The sequence below is a fragment of the Gallinula chloropus genome (assembly GCF_964237585.1).
Source record: "Gallinula chloropus genome assembly, chromosome: 2".
Taxonomy (NCBI): Eukaryota; Metazoa; Chordata; class Aves; order Gruiformes; family Rallidae; genus Gallinula; species Gallinula chloropus.
In genome coordinates, this window is record NC_140086.1 from 128,987,765 (window position 1) to 129,008,759 (window position 20,995).

Here is a 20,995-nt window from a genome sequence, read left to right on the forward strand (position 1 = left end):
ACAACTCTAAAGGAAGCAAGGGAGAAATGTAATGGACTTGAGAGGAATGAGATCTTATACAGAAGAAGATGGAAATAGGAGTTCCTAAAATAGTCTTTCACCTAATGAGACAGTACCCGAGCAAATGGATAAAGCAAACAAACAACCCACTGAAAAAAAATGAAGATAACTCATCATTAGATACTTGTGTTTAATGTAATAAAATTTTCCTACACCATAATTTGGATAATGACAGGTATTCAACGGCTTCTAGCAATCTGCAGAACAAGTGTTCTCTGCTTGCATAAAGCCAAGGCAGAATTCTAGCACCAAATCAATCCAAGTTGACAGAATTCACTTTCTGGAAGACAGACACTCAGGCATTACTGTTAATGGTGTTTTCACCAGCCCACACACATAGATACAACGCAAAAGGAGGAAATCCAAATAAATAAAATCATCTTTGGGGGACAATGCACTTTAGTCTTGATTTTCTTGTAAAAGGTACTTTAAGATCTAAAGAAAAGATTTATAAAACAATGCATGCAGGTAAAACAAGATCAAAGTCGTGGAATTAGATAGTGGAATCATTATGTCTTAAAGAGAAAAAAGGACACCCTGTAGCTACCACATATAGTAGTTCAAGGTAAAGCATCCTATTGCACAGAGTCTCACTGACAGAAAGACAGCAGAGCTTTGTTGCAGTGACCTGATGGATGGTTTTATGTCAGATCACTGACTGGTGTCATATTAAGTAGCTAAAAAGAGAAGACACCACAGGGACTCCTGCGAACAGCAACATGCACGTGCCACAGCGTCCTGGTTCTGGCCATACTACTACTTCAGTGCTCAGCTCAACATGCAAGCCCTTAACGTATCACAAGTCTGAAGAGCCATTTTAACCTGCCCACTACACCATGACCCTGCTGATATTTCAACCTGAGGCTAGAAGGAAGCGCTAATTCACCAATTCTGCCCTCGCCATGAAGACTGCAAAGACAGCTGCTTATTGTGGCTGCTCTGATACTGTGGACATAAACCAAATAAAATTAAATAGGAATAACAATTGTTTATTTAAATCAAGCAGCTGTCAGATGCTAGCAATTTCTAATTCTTCATTATCCAAGACACATCCAATCCAGAAACCAGGAGAACAGATCTCTCTTTGCCAGTGTTTGCAAGCAACATTTTTAGATCTTTCTACATTTCCAAAATGAACCTAACTAGCATTAAGTAAATATTTTAACACATTACCACTGACAAAACCAGGTAGGTACACATCAGTATGTATCTACTTCCAGTTTTCTCTTTTGGTCACATGCTAGAACATACTGTTTCCAAAGTTTCTGGCCACAAACCACTAGGTTTCTCACAGAGCCCTTACACATGCTTGTACAGCTCCCTTCAATTAACAGTCATATAATTGATGGATTAGAATCTGATCCACAGTCAAAACAGACAACTGAAATAACAGTCTGTCATCCTAATCAAATTAACATGCTCTGTGGGATTCTTCACGTCTTAAATCTGATCCCACTCCACATTATCCTATTTATTCATTCAGTTTTATGGATAAGTATTAATTCTTTCAAGTACTGCTTAACCATCTCTCAACACAAAATCTTTTTCCTGCTATTTACATGAAGGCAGAGTTACAGAAGGACTACCAGGGACCATACATACCTACCCACAACTGTAAAATGCTTCCCTAAAACAAGTCCTCTTAATTTATTTCCTTCCAATACCTAATTCTCAGTTTGGAAGCTCCAGAGTCTATACCCATTTTACAAGGCTGTTTCCAGCCAGGCAGACAACCACATACAGTACTGAAGAACGCTTAAGCAAAGTCACCTGGCAACAGGGGCCACGGTCTGTATCCACTGCTGCACTGCTCTCCAACATTTTTACATATCTTAACTATTTTCTTATTTCAGTAACATGACTGAGTGATCTGTGACATACAGTTGCATGAACTTCACTTGCTTCTTTCCTCTAGTATTGGAAAAAGTAATATTTGGTGCCCCTGCAACTCCAGAGCTCACCTGAAATCTGACCTTTCCCATACCGGTGCTACAACACTTATCAAACCACTACCAAAGTCTGCAAAAAAACATGGACTGAATAATCAACAACCATAAAACAGTTCCATTCTCTCCATGTAGCTTACATAAACAACATCAGCTGGCTATGTAAGACTGTTTTTTATGGCAAAAATGTCAGTGTTGCCAGAATAAGGCACCTAGAAGTCTTTCCATATTATGAGATAGTGCAGAGTGGACATACTGTTCTATGGCAGAAAAATTTTCCCCTTTGTGCAAGATATTGTTATAAAGTAATCCATAAACTTAGAACATACTGACTTCTTTACAGCAGTTTTGTTTTCTTATTTCATAGTACAGCATAATTGATTCTGGTTGGAAAAGACCTTTAAGATCATCAAGTCCAACTGTTAACCCAGCACTGCCAAGTCCACCACTAAATCATGACCCTAAGCACCACAGCTACACGTCTTTTAAATACCCCTAGGGATGGTGATTCAACCACTTCCCTGGGCAGCCTGTTTAGTGATTGCCAACCCTTCTGGTGAAGAAATTGGTATTATATGAGTCCATTCTCTCTTGTCCTATCACTTGTTACACAGGAGAACAGACCAACCCCCACCTGGCTACAACCTCCTTTCAGGTAGTTGTAGAGAGTGACAAGGTCTCCCCTCAGCCTCCTTTTCTCCAGGCTAAACAGCCCCAATTCCCTCAGCCTTTCATTGTAACACCAGACCCTAGTCCTTTAGGCACTTTACAAGCTTCCTTGACCTCCTCTGGACACACTCCAGCACATCAATATCCTCCTTGCAGTGAGAAGCCCAAAACTGAACACACTATTTGAAGTACAGCCTCACCAGTAAATGAATCATACAGAGTACAGGGGGAACAATCACTTCCCTAGACCTGCTGGCCAGACTACTTCTGATACAAGCTATTCTGAGACAAAGTATTTCTGATGCAAGCTCTTGGCCTTCTTGGCCAGCTGGGCACGCTGCTGGCTCACATTCAGCTAACTATTGGCCAGTACCCCCAGGTGAAAAAATAATAATAATTTTTTAAAAAATCAAAATTCATTGAACATTACACATCCAAGGCTCTTTATAGCACTGAAGCCAAGTTCAAATTCAGAATTTTTTAAGGAAAAAGAAATTTTCAGCACAATCTATATGAGTTATGAAACATTGCCTGCCCTATATAGTAACTATTTCCCCCACTGTGATCCAATAGAACAGCTACACTACAAGCTGGGGGCTAGGGGTGGAACAAAACACACAGGACCAGAACAAGTCTATGGCCTTGAATTCACAACTCCTTTCCAAACACTTCAGGCCTTAAAATATTCCCATTCCTCATTCATGTACTAAATATGTGTTAGCCTTCTCTGATAACCCTGTTTAAATATTGGAACTTAATAAATAGACTGCAGGCTCCTAATGTGAAAATTAGATGTTCTCAAATGGTATTCTGGAAAAGTCAGGAGATCATCTAAGACCTTAGAGAAATCAGGGGAACGGCAAGGAGGCATGACTATGTGGGAAAAATAGCCCTATAAATTAGGATCTGTCTAGGAGGCAGCTTAAAATCACTTTTCCAAAGGAAACATTTAAAGGTATGATTAGTTAACTATCAGAAGAAAATATTGGCTGCTTTTCAGATTAAAGATTTTATTGCCAGAAGAATCTACTGTTTAGGATGAATGGCTTGCATAACTCTTGGAAAGGCAAAAGCAACTGAACAAGCTCTTCCATAAGCAGCAGAAGTGATTCTTCTGCATGTTTAACCACTCCAATGGTGCCAGACTTCTAACTCCTCTCTCCTCCCTCATGGCAACCTCTCATCACTCTTCTCTTCTGCTCTCCAGATACTGTCTGGCAAGACTTGCTACAGCCTTTTCTATGCAGTGCATGTGCCAGCTGGCTCTTCAATACATACTAGCCTGATGGCCAGCTATCAACACTATGAAACCCACAACAATTTAGTATCTACCACACTTGGGCTTCTGAAAAGTTTAGTGAAAACTACTGGAAGGGAATAAAAGAAAAGAAAAAAAAAAAAGGAATTCAATGAGAAAAGGGAATAGGGAGACAGTCAAACACACCAGTATAACCATACATGCACCTGTAGTTGAGGCCAGTCCCTCCCCAGTATATCTTCTGTACAATGCATAAAAGAAATGAAGTAATTTGGTCTTTTCAGCACTAAATGATACATTCAAATAAGCTGTTGCACTGATGACTTGTACACCACGTTTGATACTTGTATGCCCAAATACCTTACAATTTAAGATGATGCTGTGATGAAGTGGCACCATTAATTTGTAAAATGCCACATCAGCCTCTAAAAGAGTTACACAACAGTGTCCAGAAGACTAAGAGAGTCAAATCAAGGTGGCTTGTTTACTACACATTTACTGAACTGGAGAAGGGATACAAATCACATTTCCTGTAATTACGAACGACACTGTATTTTTCTTTCCTTTCTTGCAGGTCCCTTCTTGCAGAGTTTGGAATATGCTTCCTTGCACCAAATGAGGCAGAAAGGATAGCACTTACTTCTTGAGTATTTAGTTAATTTCTGTTTCCTTTACAGAGACAGAGAGATAAACAGTCTCCCTAAGCCTTAGGAATGAATACTGCATCCACATTTTGGTGTGCTTATTTTCCTAGCAGGTCTTCTAGAAGGATCATAACTACAATATCAGGTAAATAAAAACACTTAATTAAAATAATACTACTTTGGCTTCAGTTATCTTTATTGCCTGCCTCCAGATGGGGAACAGAAGCACAAAAGGACCAAAAAGTGCACCCTAATTTTAGGTTTTTGAACAGAATCCCATCAGATCTACTTTTAAAAAGCAAGTAGCTGGCTGCTTTTTCCCTGTTTACAGCAGCCAAAACTGTTCACTGTTTCTGCAAATGAGACTGAATGCCTCACAACAGGCACTTAGAAAAAAACAAAAAACAATCAAACAACAAAACCACAAACAAAACACCCCCACCAAGTTAAAGCTGCTTCAGACGTTGGTATATTTTTCCTTTAAAATCAACTCTAATTCTGACAGAGTGAAGGAGGTTAGTTCTCCAGGGCAGCATTTAACTATCTTAACTATCAAATAAGTCTTTTCGTTTCCATTTGTACCTAATTATTTCTGTACCATCTAGGTTTTGAAGCAAATGAAGTAAGGAGGTTTAGAAACAGCTTATTTCTCTTACATACCCATGAGTCACCCAATGGTATAGTGAAAGAAGCAGCATGCAATCTTGTTCATAGCACACAATAACCATGACATGAATTTTTAAACTAGGTTCCCAGGAAGAGGCAACAACTGCAAACCAGCCTGATGTTGATACTACTACAAATTAGAAAAAGTTTCCATAAAGCCCAGAGTGATTGGATGAAATAGATCATGGAAAAGCATCAACACACTTTAATAAAGGGAACTCCTGCTTCTCAAATCTAGTTAAGTCCTTTGAAAAAGCCACCCAGCAGGGCAGCGAGGCAGTTACAGTTGATAAGAGAGATCAATTTACAAAAGGCGTTTGATATACTCCTTTATCAAAGTCTTTTAAAGAAAAAAAAGCTACTATAGGATAAGCAGTGAGGCTTTCGAGTGGATTAAAACATTGGTTAAAGGACCAGAAAAATCTGGGCCAGGAATGTAGCATTAGTTTTCACTATTCATGTCACACGTGGGCTCAATTCTACACCTGCCAATACACTGACATGTCAGATAAGTGATGTAGGAAACAGTCGTGAGAAATAAAATGACAGGGTTTGCTGAAGCTCCTAAACTATTCAAGGAGTAAAGTAAGTGGTTGTAACCCACAGGAGCACCTCACAGGCAACCGAGCGAAGGAAATTCAACACAGAGTGCAAGGGTAAATGCATCCCTAATGTAACACAGGGACAGACTCAGACGTGGCACCTCAGAGGCGTCAACAGTACAAAACCAGACTGACAATCCACTTCTATGATTACTGAGCTTAGAGGTACCTCTTCTTTACCAAGAGGGTGGTCAAACACTATGCTAAGGATGAAGCCTTTGGGGAATTGTTATGGAAACTCCAGTCATAAAGGAAGCAGATGTTTGTCCAAGCTTTCCAAACATGGAAACTCAAATGGATTTTAATACAATGACTGAAGATATTCTTGAGGTGATATCAAAGAATAAAATCATGCTCATTCTTAACCCCACAGGGCTTTTAATTTACCTTTCATCTGGAGTAAAATCTTACATATTAAAGTTTGCCACACCTCAGGTTTTATTTCATTATCATTTCTAGATCCGTATGTGGACACTGACACAGTAAAGTGGTAATACAGAGTAAAAAGGTGGCACCTGAAAATGAGGCTCCTTGAGTATTCCAACCAGTTCTGCAATGTTTTCATCTTTATTTATTAAGGGACTGATGTCTTCAAGAATTTCATTCACCAGCTCCAGGTTGTTGTCACTGACAGCCTCAAGTTTAGAGTCTTCCAGTCTCTCATGAGCCTGTAAGATTAAATATATGAGACTACACTGTAAATAGGTTTCAAGTAGTTCCAATTTATAAATGTTTTAAATTAATTTCTTTGTGTAACCTTTAGCAGGAAAGCTAGGAAATATTACTAGGAAATATTTAGGTAAAAAATATTTAGGCTAGGAAATATTTAGGTAAAATCTGTGTATTTTATTTTTATAACTGCTGAAGGATTTTGCATGCTTATCCACATGACCCAAACTTCATATGCAGCACCTGTCAAGAGATGCTCCTACATCCCTATTTCCTATAATCTCTATGCCATCTACACCAGTCTTTTCTGAACAGTAGAGCACCTCAGACTTTTTCTGTTTCAGCACCCACTACAAGTACACCTTCTAGAAAGAGGACAAAAAACGAGCTATGGGATCTGCTCAGAAAAAAATGTCTGCAAGAAAAGCATTTACCTCAGGCTCCTCTCATTCAAACCCCTTCAAAACAGCAAATTCTGAAGGAAAGTCTGCATAACTACAGGAAATTCTAAAGAAAAGCCTGTGGCAAAGGCAGGGAACAGTATCCTGGGCTACATTAAGAAGAGCGTTGACAGAAGGTCAAGCTCCACTCAGCACTAGTAATATGGAATATTGTGTAGAATTCTGGACATACTGGAGACAGTCCAGCAAAGGGCCACAAAGATGATGGGACTGGAGCATCTCTTCTGTGAGGAAAGGCTGAGAGAGAAGGGACTGGAGAAGAGAAGGCCCAGGGGGATCTCATCAATATGTATAAATGCCTGAAGGGAGCCAGACTCTTCTCAGTTGTGCCCAGTGGCAGGACCAGAGACAATGGGCACAAACTGAAACACATAGGTCTCTATGTCTCAACACAAGGAAACACATCTTTATTGTGAGGCTGACTGAGCACTGACACAGTTTGCCCAGAGAGGTTGTGGAGTCTCCATGCTTCGAAATACTCAAAAGCTGTCTGGACATGGTCCCAGGCAACCATCCCCAGGGGAACCTGCTTGAGCAGGGGGTTAGTCCAGATGCTCTCCAAAGCTACCTTCTAACCTCAACCACTCTGTGATTAACTTTTCATCTCTTTCTAGAGCTATTGCTGCAGACATAACACTTTCCTAAACACTGTAGATACTTAAATCTAATGAAAGGTGGGAGATTTGTGCTGTAAGAGAAACATCTCATAAACACGAATGCTTCATTTATTATGGGCAGTGCTGTATCATAAAATTAGGGATAAGAGGAGGCCAAAAATAGCTAAGATCTTCAGCACAGTTAAGAGATATTTACAACACAGCTAGCAACAAGAAGTTCCAAAAAGAACAATAACTTTGGCATATAAAGACACAAGAAATAACAGCTATTTGGGAATCATCTATATACACTTCCCATACATATATATATATATGATTTGAAGGTATGCACAACACATCTACTTCTTATTAGTGCTTCAAAACAGTTGTTAAAATAAAATTTTGCTAAAACCAGAAATCCTTATTTCCTGAGTATTAAATGCTGCTTTATGTCTAATAAAAGGGTACTTCTGCAGCACTGATGATGGAATACTGGAAAGGCTAACTTAACACAGAGAAAGACATTTCAAACATTCCCCAACACCAACACACACAAACCAAACGACCATGATTACCAAGTCATAGGAAGTCTGGCACCTACACACATTCTCCTTAATCAGGGAATGCTATTTTGTATATAATGCATGTAGTAAACAATATCCTTCTTTTACAGTCTACTTTTTTACAGCACGTAAAAACACAAATCTATTGACTTTTAAGCATGCTCCAACCTTTATAAGATTAAAGAATATGAGTTGCCTTCTTTCTCACTCTTTTTTTTTTTTTTTTAAATACTACCACTAACAAAGGGTATACTCTACATACAAATACCCTCACCCCTCACTCCAGAATCAAGGTCATGTATATGCCAGGAAACAGAAAGTTTATCAGTCAACGATTTCTGCCCCTGTAACATGGTGTGACAGGGTGTGGTGTGAATAATGTAACCAAAAAAAAAAAAAAAAAAAAGGAATAGCTTAGATACTTGGATATTGCAATTATTTTCAGTTCAGTTCACCACTTCAGAAATAATGATAATGAATCGAGTCTTTTGATTAATTTGAAAGTTATTATACTTGCCAAAAGTTGAACTAGTAAGGCTTTTGCCTGACACCCTAAATACTGGACTCAATGTTTATAGACTACTCTTAAGATGTCTATTTGGTCTGGGTTAGGCATTCACCTGGTATCCTGCAGGCTATGCTACAGTACTATGCTATAGTACAACTGCAAAAAAGAAGATAAAGTTTTGAAGTTCAAAAAAATAGTTAGCAATCAAGAAGAGAATTTTGATAAGACAGTTCAGTAGCCAAACTGGGTAAAATTCATGCATGTTCCAAATTCAACAACTGTTTTCAAAAAAGCATAGCAATTATAAAGGCTAGTTAGGATTGAGCATAAGCATCAGTAACTGACAGGAAAATGCATTATATGTGATTACAGTTACTTCCCCTATACCACCCACTGAAAAACAGAAAGGTACAGGAGAAGAACCCATCTGGAAAAAGTTCTGTAATTTCTACCTTTATGCCTTTATTCTAGACAGAAAAATTATGAAATGAACTTAACACAATTTTGTAAGATTAGCCAAATCTTGCATTGCATGATATTCTAAACTACCTACTACACTTACTGCTTCTCTTCCATTTTTTAAGGACCGAAAAGAAAAAATAAGCTTGGATGGCTCATAGCACGTTTCCCTAAGTTTCTTTTTGTCCTTTTTGGGATACTTTACATAATGATTAGTCTTAACTGACTAACAAAGGAAAATGAAAAAGCATTTACATTTCTGGTTTGTTTTGAAATCAATCTGGTTATATAATCTGACCATCTCAGGATACTGAGAATTATCTATTCTGTTAAAACTAGCTCTTCTAATAGAAAACCAATTTTTATATATTTTTAGAGTCAAATGGATATATATGAACTACATATAGTTCATGAAGCGTGTTGTTATTTTGATCTTGTCCTTATTTAGCACTGCTAAATAAGTTTTGGGGTTTAATTCCAAAATAATTACAAAAGAAAATATGAGCTAAGTCATGCCATATGAGCACAATTAAAACCTTTCAGTATTCTAGATAAAGCAAGCTTACACTTAAGAGCACTTTTTACATCTGCTAGTCATTAAATTCTACATTAACTGTAATTGTCCACCAAAGCACAAATTCTTGCTATGAAAAAATGCTTTGTAATGAACATTTTCTTCATAATAAATATTAAAGATGATGTATGCAGCAGATACTGAAGTTGGAAACAACTCTAAGAAAATGCTTTTACTTACTCTAGTAAATTTAGTACACAAATCCTTCCCTCCGTAGTCATCTCACTAGAGATGAAATACATGCATTATATCTAAGTTTATCACTATGCAATGTCTTCCACTTACAACCAATTTTCGAACAGCTAAACAGACATAAATTCTTATAAGAATTCTTATGAGAAGTTTTGCTTTCCAGATTTTTATACTGAGCAAAATCCCTGCACAACAATCCTTTAGCTTTACAGCTTTTTCATGCTTGCCCAGAGGGCACTGCTTTCAGATGTCTATTCCTATTAAAGAGACAGCTACAACTGTTTTTTCCTCATGAAAGGAGTTTAGTTTTATGACTTAAGACTAAGAAAGAGTATGTGCTGTGCAATACTGACTGCATCTTCAACTATTTTAATTAAAGTCCCAAGATTTTTTGTAAATATCATCTTACATATTTATAAATATGTAGCATCTATATAAAAGATTTTCACAATGTATGACCTAAACTAAGGATAGTCTATGTCTCAGAGCTGACAATCAAAGGTCCTGGTATTACTCTGAGATCCAGGAAAGGGCATGGGGAGACTATTTCACTGGGCTGATCAGAAAGTTGTTTGAAGCTAAAGACAAAAAGAAAACTTGTTTATGCCATGGGGGAAAGAAGGTTATTGCTCTCACTTCTCATCTTTGGCAAAATGCTGAAAGTCAGAAGACATACGGATTTTGCACACAACAGTGGTCACAAGACTATACTGAAACCAGCTGCTTCTAATTTCGAGTATTTTGACGTTCTCTTCATAAATAATTTTAACAAATTACTGGAGTCTCTGATTTTTTCTTCTTCATCTAGGTTTTTCCATATAACAATAAATCAGCATACACAGAAATTACATTAAACCAAATCTTCACACAAAAGCCACTGTTAGTTCCTCATTCCATACTCAAGGTTCATACAACAGTTTAGGAGTTAAAATATTCCCAGATTCTACTCAGAGCAGCAAGTTTAAATACCTTAGCAAGTGATCTTACAATAGGGTTTTCCATAATTCCTTTAAGAAAAATCAGGTCTATTTCTTCAGCGCCTGTTGATGTCGGCAGATCAGTAAGGTTATCCAGGACCTGCTGCATGGCTGCTGACAAAACAAAAGCAAAAGGTAAGTACTGACCAAAACAGGCTTAAATAAATAGCAAAAGCTCTGGGAAATGCCACAATATTAATTTTAGAGATGTTAAATAGTCAACTGCAGCTACTGAGAGCAAGTGGACAGAATGGAAAAATAAGGTTTTCTGCTGTTGTTTGAAAGGTGGAAATAAAGGATCTATCCAGATCCTTATCAATACAATCAACTGAAATCCATGCCCAGCACATTCCTTTCAAGAGTCATTACAACATAGAGACAGGAGAAAAAGAAAGCCGCAAATATAAACTACACATATGCACAGTCTTCCAAATACAGTAAAAGCAACTCATTCACAACTCCTTACACTTCCCTTACAGAGCAAGTTTTCAGCCCTCATACGTACACCAACGAACTTCAAGTTTTACAGTTCGTGTATAGCCAGGCATCACTGGTTCTTGAAATAAACACACAGTTCAAAACCAACTTTTTTTAACCACAAAATTGGTTCCAAGGCAGCTCTTACCTTGGGGACATTTGTGTCTGTCCCCAGCAGTCCTTTACAAACAGTTCTGGCTTACTGCACTTGAGCACTCAGTGCAGATGGTGCAAATGCTAACGCCAAGGTGGCACCACAACAGACTGCAATAGGAAGCACGTCCTACAACGTGAAACAAATTGTGCCTGCCCAATACCCTCAGCAGAGATTTTCCCAGCTACCGACAGACTCACAGGGAGAACTGCAGCAACTTGGGTGAGAGTGAACAATGGTGCCCAAGAAAAAGTCAGGAAATCCCACTGTCCCAGCTGCCCCATCCCATGAAGTCACTGGGGTGAGTGATGAGAATTTATTTTTTAACTGTGTGCTCCAACGCTCAGCCAACAGGTTCAGAATGTCCACGTATTACAGAAGTCTTGCACATTTGAGCACCTGTGCAGCAAGCAGCGCTTAGCAGGGATTACATCAGTTAATTTGCAGAGATTAACGTGCCAGTTTAGGCTGAGCACAAAAGGGGCCACACTGGAGACAGTTACAATGTCCTTCACAAGGCATATGGTCATTCTTTTCCCATTCACCAACATATGACTAAATATTCCTATCTTCTACAATTACCTCGGCAGTGAATAACCAATACTGCTCTTTTTAACTGCGTTCTTTTAACCTCTTGCAGAGTTACATGTGTATGCTCAGACACAAACATAGATATATTGAAAAAACCCTTCTGTTAGGGATCTGAACAAAGCTAAAAAGCATCAGAACAACCACTGTGTACTGCAGTGCTCCACATGTTGCATAGCAGCATATATCAAGAGAATTAGAAAGCCTATATGCCCCTTCTCCCACACAGGAATTTACCCTTAACTTTCCTCGTTGCTTTATAATGAAAGCTATTATGAAACACAGCACATAACAGAACAAACAACATTTCTCAACACCTACCTTCTAATTTCAATTCTTCGTAGAAAATTCCAGCTCAAGAAAAAATTTTCTGGCCATTCTTTCTGCCAAGTGGAACTGACTTTCAACAGTGAAATCATCTTGTGTGTCAAAAGACCGCAATTTTGAAAACTGTTTTAAACATACTTCTCATTTTCAAAAAGTGAATCTTCTTGTGAAACCATGAGTAGGAGGGAAAATGACACTTACTTTATGCTTTCAGATTTTGAAGCAATATTATTTCTACTTTTTAAATAGACAAAGTGCTGTTGGCAATGACACATTACATAAAGTCACCAAATCAACCTGTAAATAGCCCACATCTTCCTCAGGCGAGGTATGTCCTATATCCTGACTAGTTCTACTGCAGATGCAACTGCCTTGTTTCATGTTTTCTCAATCCCCAGTTACAGATTCATGACTCAATGCAGTCAAGCAAGCTATAGGATCTGCAGAAGTAGATAGATCTTTCTAGCCAATTTATGTAGCATACTAGGTGCTGCATAAATGCTGCAGGTGTTTTTAAAATGTACAGAAAGGTTGTTATTAACAGTTATGTACAGTATTTTTAAGGCAGTTCAATATAGTGCCTTTGTTCTTATAAATAAACTGAGTAAAAATACAAAGCTTCCTTCAGGTCAAAGCATGTATCTCAACTATGAGTTGCAATTCCAGTACTTGATGCTGACAGAGGCATGCATAATAAAGACATTCCTTATATATCTCCATGCTAACAAGCTGTTTCCTACATAACCCTTACAGAATTCTGCCTATCTTGGACTGATCAAATTAAAAAATAAATTCCCTACATAAAAAATTTCTTATGAAGGAGAAACTGTTAAGAGGAACATTTAGCTTCACAAGAATGACTTTCAAGATTTGTGCAGCCAGACAGGATATTTTCAAATTAGTATTTTATTTGATAGAAGTTTCACAAATTCTAGCATCAAAACTACTTAACTGTATTTTAGCATTCTGCAAACACCTTTATTAACATGCAGAGTTGATAAAAAACTACACAGAGGCAGACTTGCATCCCAGGTGATCAAACCCAAACCCAGTTATTCTCAGAAATAGCTTCCTATTGCTGTGCATCAGATGGTTACCTTCTCTCACAACACAGCTATCATGGCAAGCGTCTTCTTAGCTATAAATAGTGTTCCCTCAACATTAGAAAGAAAAACAAAAAGGCAGGCATATGTAAACTGGATAAAGCACCTTTACTCACCCTGGATTGTTTACATTTGAACACAATGTGGTTCTCTATATTGCCTAATTGTAGCTAGCTCCCTATCCTCAGGGGAAGATCTTTTTAAGTAGCTGAATATAAAAATAACACTGTTAAGTACCATTTTATTTTAACCAACCACAAGGTTAAGTAAAAGATTTTTAGTTCCAGAGAAAGCTCTAAGAAGTTTCAAAGTCTTTGCACCTATGGTAACTAGAAACAACAACATTTATATGCTTCCCTCTCTTTACCTCCTTCATGATGTTTCACTGCTTTACATTCACCTGCTAATAAAAAAAATCCAGAACGCGACCAAATGTTATTTTTCAAAAAGAAAAGCATCTTCCAACAGGAGTTGTGTCAGCTGGATTTTTAAAAAAGATAATTCATGGGTACTTCTTGTGACAGACTAGACTAAGCACTTTAATTTCAGTGTTTTACATGTATTATGCAAGTCATGGGTCAGATTCAAATGTGGGTCCTGTTTATGTGAAATGCTAATTTTTATTCACATGTGAACATAGCTTTGAAAATCTAATCATCATACTGACCCATATATGCCTCAGATATTCATACATGTACTTTCAAAAAATTTGATTTATCAAACAATTTAAAGGCAGGGAGGAGAAGACGACACTTGGTAAATGTATTATAGACCCTCTTTTAATGTATCTATTTAACAGGCTTTTGTTTATTAATTTCTAGGGGAAAACAATCTTATTAAAATAGAAACAGCAGGAGATATGTTGTTTTCAAGCTTAATTGTAATGATCTTTCAAAACAACATAGATAAACACGGAATTTCAAGTAGCAGGCTTTAAAATAATTTCACTTTTTCTTTCCAGGGGCAAAGCCACCTTAGCTCTTTTAGAAAAGTATTTTATCTCTGAGCAGCAGGAATGAAAGAACATGTTAAGTACTAATCGTAGGAAAGTTTTAACTAAAAGATCCTATCAAGCAAGGAACAGATACAACTAAGGAATCTGGACACTACTAATACCCTTCCAAAAATGGCCTCTTGAGCCTTCCATCTCTTCTTTGCAAATCTGCCCCTGAAATGCTGATGAAAGTTACTCGCTGGGATGGGGAGGTTGGAAGGGGGAAGACTTGTAGAACTTAAATTTAAATCAGTCATACAGGACCAAAAGACTACTCTGAACAAATGCACAGCCTGGAAAGCAGTCAAACTGCATACACTAGGCTGTCAGGAGTGGTCCTTCTTGAGTACTTTGGTGTCTAATAAAAAGTAAATGTGTGCTTTTCCTTCAGTGGAAAATTAATGTGGTCTCTCCTGCCTCTGTCATCCCACCTTTTAGAGGAAACTGGTAATAACACCCTAACTTTGATAACTCTACCATGTACCTCATTCTCTCTCTGAAGACAAGCTTTTTTCCATATTCACAGACCCATCTGGGTAAATTTCACAACACAAAAGGATTACTTTTGTGAGGACAGCATGAGATAGTCATGGTTGACTATGAGGGTTAACAAAACCACCCAGGAACACACACATCGCAAGAAGTGCAGGATGACAACAGCCTCCAGACAGAACAGGAGAAACTGAGCAGAAGAAATAAGGTCTCCGTTGAGGTAAGGTATTGAAATAAAGGGGTTCTTAGGAAAAAGTGATAACAGAGCTGAGTTTGAGCTGGGAATCCTAAGAGAAAATGAGATTACAACAGGACTCCCTCCACTCCAGCCCCTGGCTTTGGTGACAGGGAGCATACACATATACAGAATTAATTTCCACAGTCAATTTTCAAGGAACATTTTCATAACCATAGAAAGTTTAAAGCCTCAAGCAACACTCAGCAGGAGCATATTGGTCTGTTGTGCACATGCACTGAACAATTTAATCCTACTATGCATATGATCCCATGCTCAGGAGAAACTAGTTTGTCTTTTGAACACTATATCAAAAAGGGAAAAGGCAGGAGGAAGGAGGAAGAAAGCCACGTTAACTGATCTCTGTGGCAAACATTGTCCATCCTGAAGCATAATACAGAAATCCTACTTGTGGATGCAAAATTTACTAATCAGAATTAATTCAGAGAGCTCTTCAGACAACCAAAGGATGCTTCAAACATTTAACTGAACATATTGCACCTTACAATAGGAAATTCAGATCAAATATAAGTAAAAGATACTATGATAACTCTTCTCTTGCAAGAAAAAGACAGGTTTTCACCAAGCTCTCAACTGTGACTCTTCCATTAAATTTGATTTTACTCTTTCTTTCAGTGCCTAATTCTTGTCTACATTAATTCTATGTAAAGGAAAGAGGAAGCATACATTTAAATAAATTTTCCAGATTTGCAGACAGAAGACAAATGTGTCATTCACTGGGGAAAATTAAGGCTTTCCAGAATTAATACCTTGCACAGATTTTTTAGTTCAATTTCATTTTATTAGTCTCCAAGCTTACAAACTAACAGGGATTAAAAGAAAATTACATATAATATACGTGAATAAATGTATGCATATGTATTTCCACATGATGTACCCATCTGGATAGGAAGTTACAATAAATACCTCAAGGACTACTGGTGAGGCTGGTCCCACACAAAGTCTAGAAAGTTAGATTAAAAACTCATCACACATATAAACTTTGGTTTTAAAAGCTTTTCAAGGGAGATATATCCAAAAGAAAAGTTTCAGAAGACACATAATATGCACAGACAAAAGACGACTCATTTGTAACTCATACAGCCATTAACCAATGAAAGCTGCTTTAATTTTTTCCATTTCTATTAATTATTTTTTAATGGATTTATGCTTATCCAACTGCAGGGGGAGGGGGGAGTTATTTTGCATTGGCCACTTCTCAATAACAAATTATAATACTTTTGAGAGAAAAGTACCTATGAACAAGTTAACAACTTAAGGTAGTACAAACAAGTTCATTCACTAACAGGCTACTGACCAAGAATAAACCAAACAATGACCAAGCCCTCTGTTTTAGGGCTGTTAGTGTATGTTTAAACAACCAGCTTTCATGGTAAGTCTCTGGGAAGGCATTATACAGTGAGCACACAGGACATTACCTTTGCGTTGCCACAGCTGGCAACTGTATTCACTGAGAAGAGATCAGATTTAGAAATACCTCCAGAGGACTGCTATAAAAGTGATGTACAGTTGCAGTTTAGCTCCTCTGCTCCCCTATGCCAGGCTACAAAACAGTTATATAATCCCATATGAGGCCTGTGGTGCTTATTGTAGCAGGATACGATGGCATTTGCACTCTCAAGTTTCCACAGACTTTGCCTCTACATCAGGTTTACTTCAGGCTGACAAATAATTGCCACGCAGGGAGTGTTGGGGCAATGCAGCTATACTCCTATTGGTAGTCACTGAAACCCAACTACATCTGTGCAGCAGTCCACTGCAGCATCATGTAGGCACGTTTTCTAAACAGGACCCCTTCCTCATCCAGTGGGAACACTAAGACTGCTTCATGAAGGGAGCTGCTGTCTGCAGCATGCGTACTTCACTGACTGTGGATTCAGTGAAATTAATAGCATGTATGGCAGTGAATTAGTAGAGGAAGGAGAAAGTCTAATTGAGAATAACAAATGCTCCTCCGGATATTCAAATTATACTCACTGGATTTTTGCATTTTGCAAAAAAATATCAAAAGTACTTAGACATGTTTACTAAATGTTTTACTTCATTTTCTCCAAGTCCTCTGGCAAGCCAAGAGCGAGCTATTTTAGCATAACTATAAATAGAAGTTCAAGCAGTCCCTACCTTTACAAACCCTAGCTCAATTAGATTTCACATGCCCGTTTTTCGTACCTCTTTAGGTCACAAAATCTATGGGGAAGAGCAAACAACCCTTCTCCATCCCAATCACTGTAGCCATACTTTTTTCAGGCTGTGAAGTTTGTCTAAAAAAAGATGAAGCACAAATTTTCTGATGAACAGATGGACCTCACAGCTGCATCTTTTGTAAAGAAAAACACTATTTTAAAATTATTTCAGCAAAGATAAAATGGGAACAAAGCATCACATCTCCAAAACTAGCCAAATTAAAAGGTTAAGTCTTATTTGAATCGTGACCAACAATAAGATCTTGGTAAGAGACAAGCTCAAACCCAGTACTGAGGAAATGGTGTTAGACTTCTCTTTCTTAAAAGGTTGTAAAGAAAGATCTCAGTCGTAAAGTACAAAGGCAATTACCTTAACTTGATGCTCACTGACCAAGCTTGATGCTTTGAAGATAAGCCTATGCAGGTGTTAAATATAACAGTTTTCTGATATTTTTTAGAGAAAGGACGACGCAAGCTTCAGGCACAGATGATGAACTGAGGAAGCATACACATGCACACACACAAATAAGCTGAATATGTCTTTTCTGACTGAGAGAAGCTTCTCATGCAGTGGTTCAAATTGTACAGGTCTAAGCCCACAGGTGAAAGCCCTCGGCAGCAAACAAATGGTAGGACAGCAGAAACCTGCATAGTCATTCTGCTGAAGTAGTTTGAGCCACCTAGTCTGTCTGCTGCTTCATGATGGTATTTGTGCCACAGTGGAAAAGGCAGGAGACCTTAAGATACCTTCTGAAAGATTCAGGAGATGCAAATATTTAAAAAGAGAATTCACTTTCCCTTTTTTCTGCTTAAATAGTTTTCATGCTTCATGAAAAAAAAAGTAGCATTTTTTTACCAAATTACAGCATATACAATTGTTTTAAAATAATCAGTTAAAACAAATGTTTACTAAAAAGTAAGCATTTTCCTCCCAGGGGTACATTCAGGGAAATAGTTGGATCAAGTTATGGAAGCTTAACTTAAGTAGGAAGGGCCCCATGAGGTCTCTAACCCAATCTTATGCTCTAAGAAGGGACAGTTATGACAGCACACTACATTTCTCAGGGCAGTGAAGTCTTGAAAACCTCCCAGGACGGAGACTATACAACTTCTCTTGGCAACCACTTCCACCACTTCCTAGTGATAAAAAAGATTTTCCTTACCTACAGCCTGAATTTCTCCTGATTCCATTTATGTTGTCTGTCTCTCATCCTCACTGGAACAGGCTTCCCACAGAAGTTGTAGAGCCACTATCCCTGGAGATATTCAGAACCCAATGTACACAGTACTGGACAAGCTGCCCTAGTTGATCCTGTTTTAAGCAGATGGGTTGGGCCAGATGATCTGAGGAAGCCCCATCCAACCTCAATGATTGCATGATTCTGTAATTATTTCCTGGAATCCTTCATTCTGATGGAAAGCTTTACTCACTACTTCTTGACCTTTGCTATATACACTTTCACACCATATTAATACTACCTTTAAACAAAAACTGTAAACTCATATTGATACTATACTGAAAGATAGAAACCTCTACTCTTTCTGTACCATAAAAGGCCCATGTTTAAACCCATAAACACCATCAAACTCCATTATGGATGCCTGCACATTTCCAGGTCAATTCAGGCAGTGGTCAGTCTGACCTAAACATAAGAATTTTCACACCATATTAATACTACCTTTAAACAAAAACTGTAAACTCATATTGATACTATACTGAAAGATAGAAACCTCTACTCTTTCTGTACCATAAAAGGCCCATGTTTAAACCCATAAACACCATCAAACTCCATTATGGATGCCTGCACATTTCCAGGTCAATTCAGGCAGTGGTCAGTCTGACCTAAACATAAGAATTTTCACACTATTAAAAAGAAGAAAAAAAGCAGACCCATACTTCAAAATAATTACTTTACAAACTGATACTAAATTGCTAATATGCTGGTTTACAGCTTTTAAATACTGTTCATCAGAAACTTATTAGCTGCAGTAAATCTTTGCTGAACATCTGAACATCACCGTTGCCAGCAAATAAATAAATTTACTTCTGTATCTAAAATCTTTACACATTTCCCTAAATATATGAAGCTTTTTACTCTAGCTGTTATTTGCATTAGTCTTCCTAAAATGCAGTACAAGGAGCTGAATTACGAAATCAGTTCCATACCCCCTCTAAATTGTATGATACACAGTTACAAGGCACAACTTAAAGGAAACCACTACTTTTATCTTGCTATTACAAATGTTCATATGTTGCCATTTAGAAGATATAATCTTTGAAATATTGAGAAGACTCCAAAACATAAGCATTTTTCTGCACTTGCCAAGCTGCACAAATATGAAGACCAAATATTCCATACATTGAAGAAATTACTAAAATGCATTTAAGTAATACAGAAATCTAAATACGTTGGAGGCAGTAGAGGTCAGTGAAAAGGAGATATTCTGTACTTCTGAAAGCCTTCACCCATAGTCTAGGCAAGTAAGACAATATATGTAAAAACTTCCACTGAAGGAAAAAAAAAAATTAAGTGCTCCATGCGGAAAGAAATGAAAAACTGTATTGTGCCTCAAATTACAAGCAGCAGTTGCATTGGAAATAAAATATGGAGGGAATTTAATACAAATGCTTCAGCTATCAGAGCACAAGCTGGAGTGTATAAAAGCAAGTCAACTAAAAGCTTTTTAAAAAGAACAAGTTAAATTATTTCATTTTTCATCTTTTCGGTGAAAAGTAAGAATACTGAAGATGTTAGGAAAGTACATATTGATGTCACACATAGACTACTGTCCTCTAAATAAATACTAGCACATGCCCCAGGAGAAATTTCCATTTTGGTGAACAAAGACTGTACTCCCTTAGTTCTTCAATGACTTTAATACCTCAGGTACCAGAGGATATTTTAAAACTGACTTTTAAATAAAGGCAAAATGCATTCAGTAGATACACAGTCTACGATACTACTTTCTGTACAAAGACTCAAAATCCAACACTTTTCATGACATAGCCTGCACTCCACTCAACTTATACAACAGGCTGAACTTACTGGATCACATTAATCATCTTCCCTGGTATTTTGCAAGAAACAGCTGGATGAAGAAACTTGTATTCTCTGCAGTCACACAGGCAATTAATGCCAGTATTTATTAAGTTTAAAATGCCAGCACAGCAGATGCAATGAAGTGAGCACAGTTTTTGAAGTAGGCCTCTCTAAGTATCTTCATTTTTCATCTCTAATATGAATGGATCAAGAAATGAATCAAAGCTTCGTATCTCTATTTCTCTCCCAGGAGTCAAAATTATTTATCCTTTGCAGGGGTTACAGAGCTGGAAGACAGACAGCTTAAGTGACTGACAGAATGCTTACAGTGTAAGTAAAATACATAGTTATGTACCCAGAGGAACAGGTTGTGTGTAAATAATTCAGTTCATTGCACCACTTTTCTTGGGGGAAAACTTGAGGTGAATTCATGCAGAACCACCAATACAGTTTTATTCCATTGATAGCTTTATCCTAAGGTCAATGGGAAGTCAGTGAAGAGATCTTCCCAAATCAGATCCCTTTATCATACAAAT

At 37.6% G+C, this 20,995-nt stretch overlaps 1 protein-coding gene across 1 annotated transcript in view; it reads right to left on the reverse strand.

Annotated features, from left to right (window-relative positions):
- The window catches only part of PALS2 (protein associated with LIN7 2, MAGUK p55 family member), a gene marked incomplete at its 3' end in the record, with an annotated part of 53,873 nt that overhangs the window by 11,699 nt on the left and 21,179 nt on the right, over positions 1–20,995 (reverse strand). The window contains exons 2-3 of the mRNA XM_084260276.1: positions 10,837–10,955; positions 6,361–6,513 (exon numbers count right to left, since the gene is read on the reverse strand). Coding sequence (XP_084116402.1) covers positions 6,361–6,513; positions 10,837–10,953 — 270 coding nt within the window. The 5' untranslated portion in view covers positions 10,954–10,955. The remainder of the gene's footprint in view (positions 1–6,360; positions 6,514–10,836; positions 10,956–20,995) is intronic.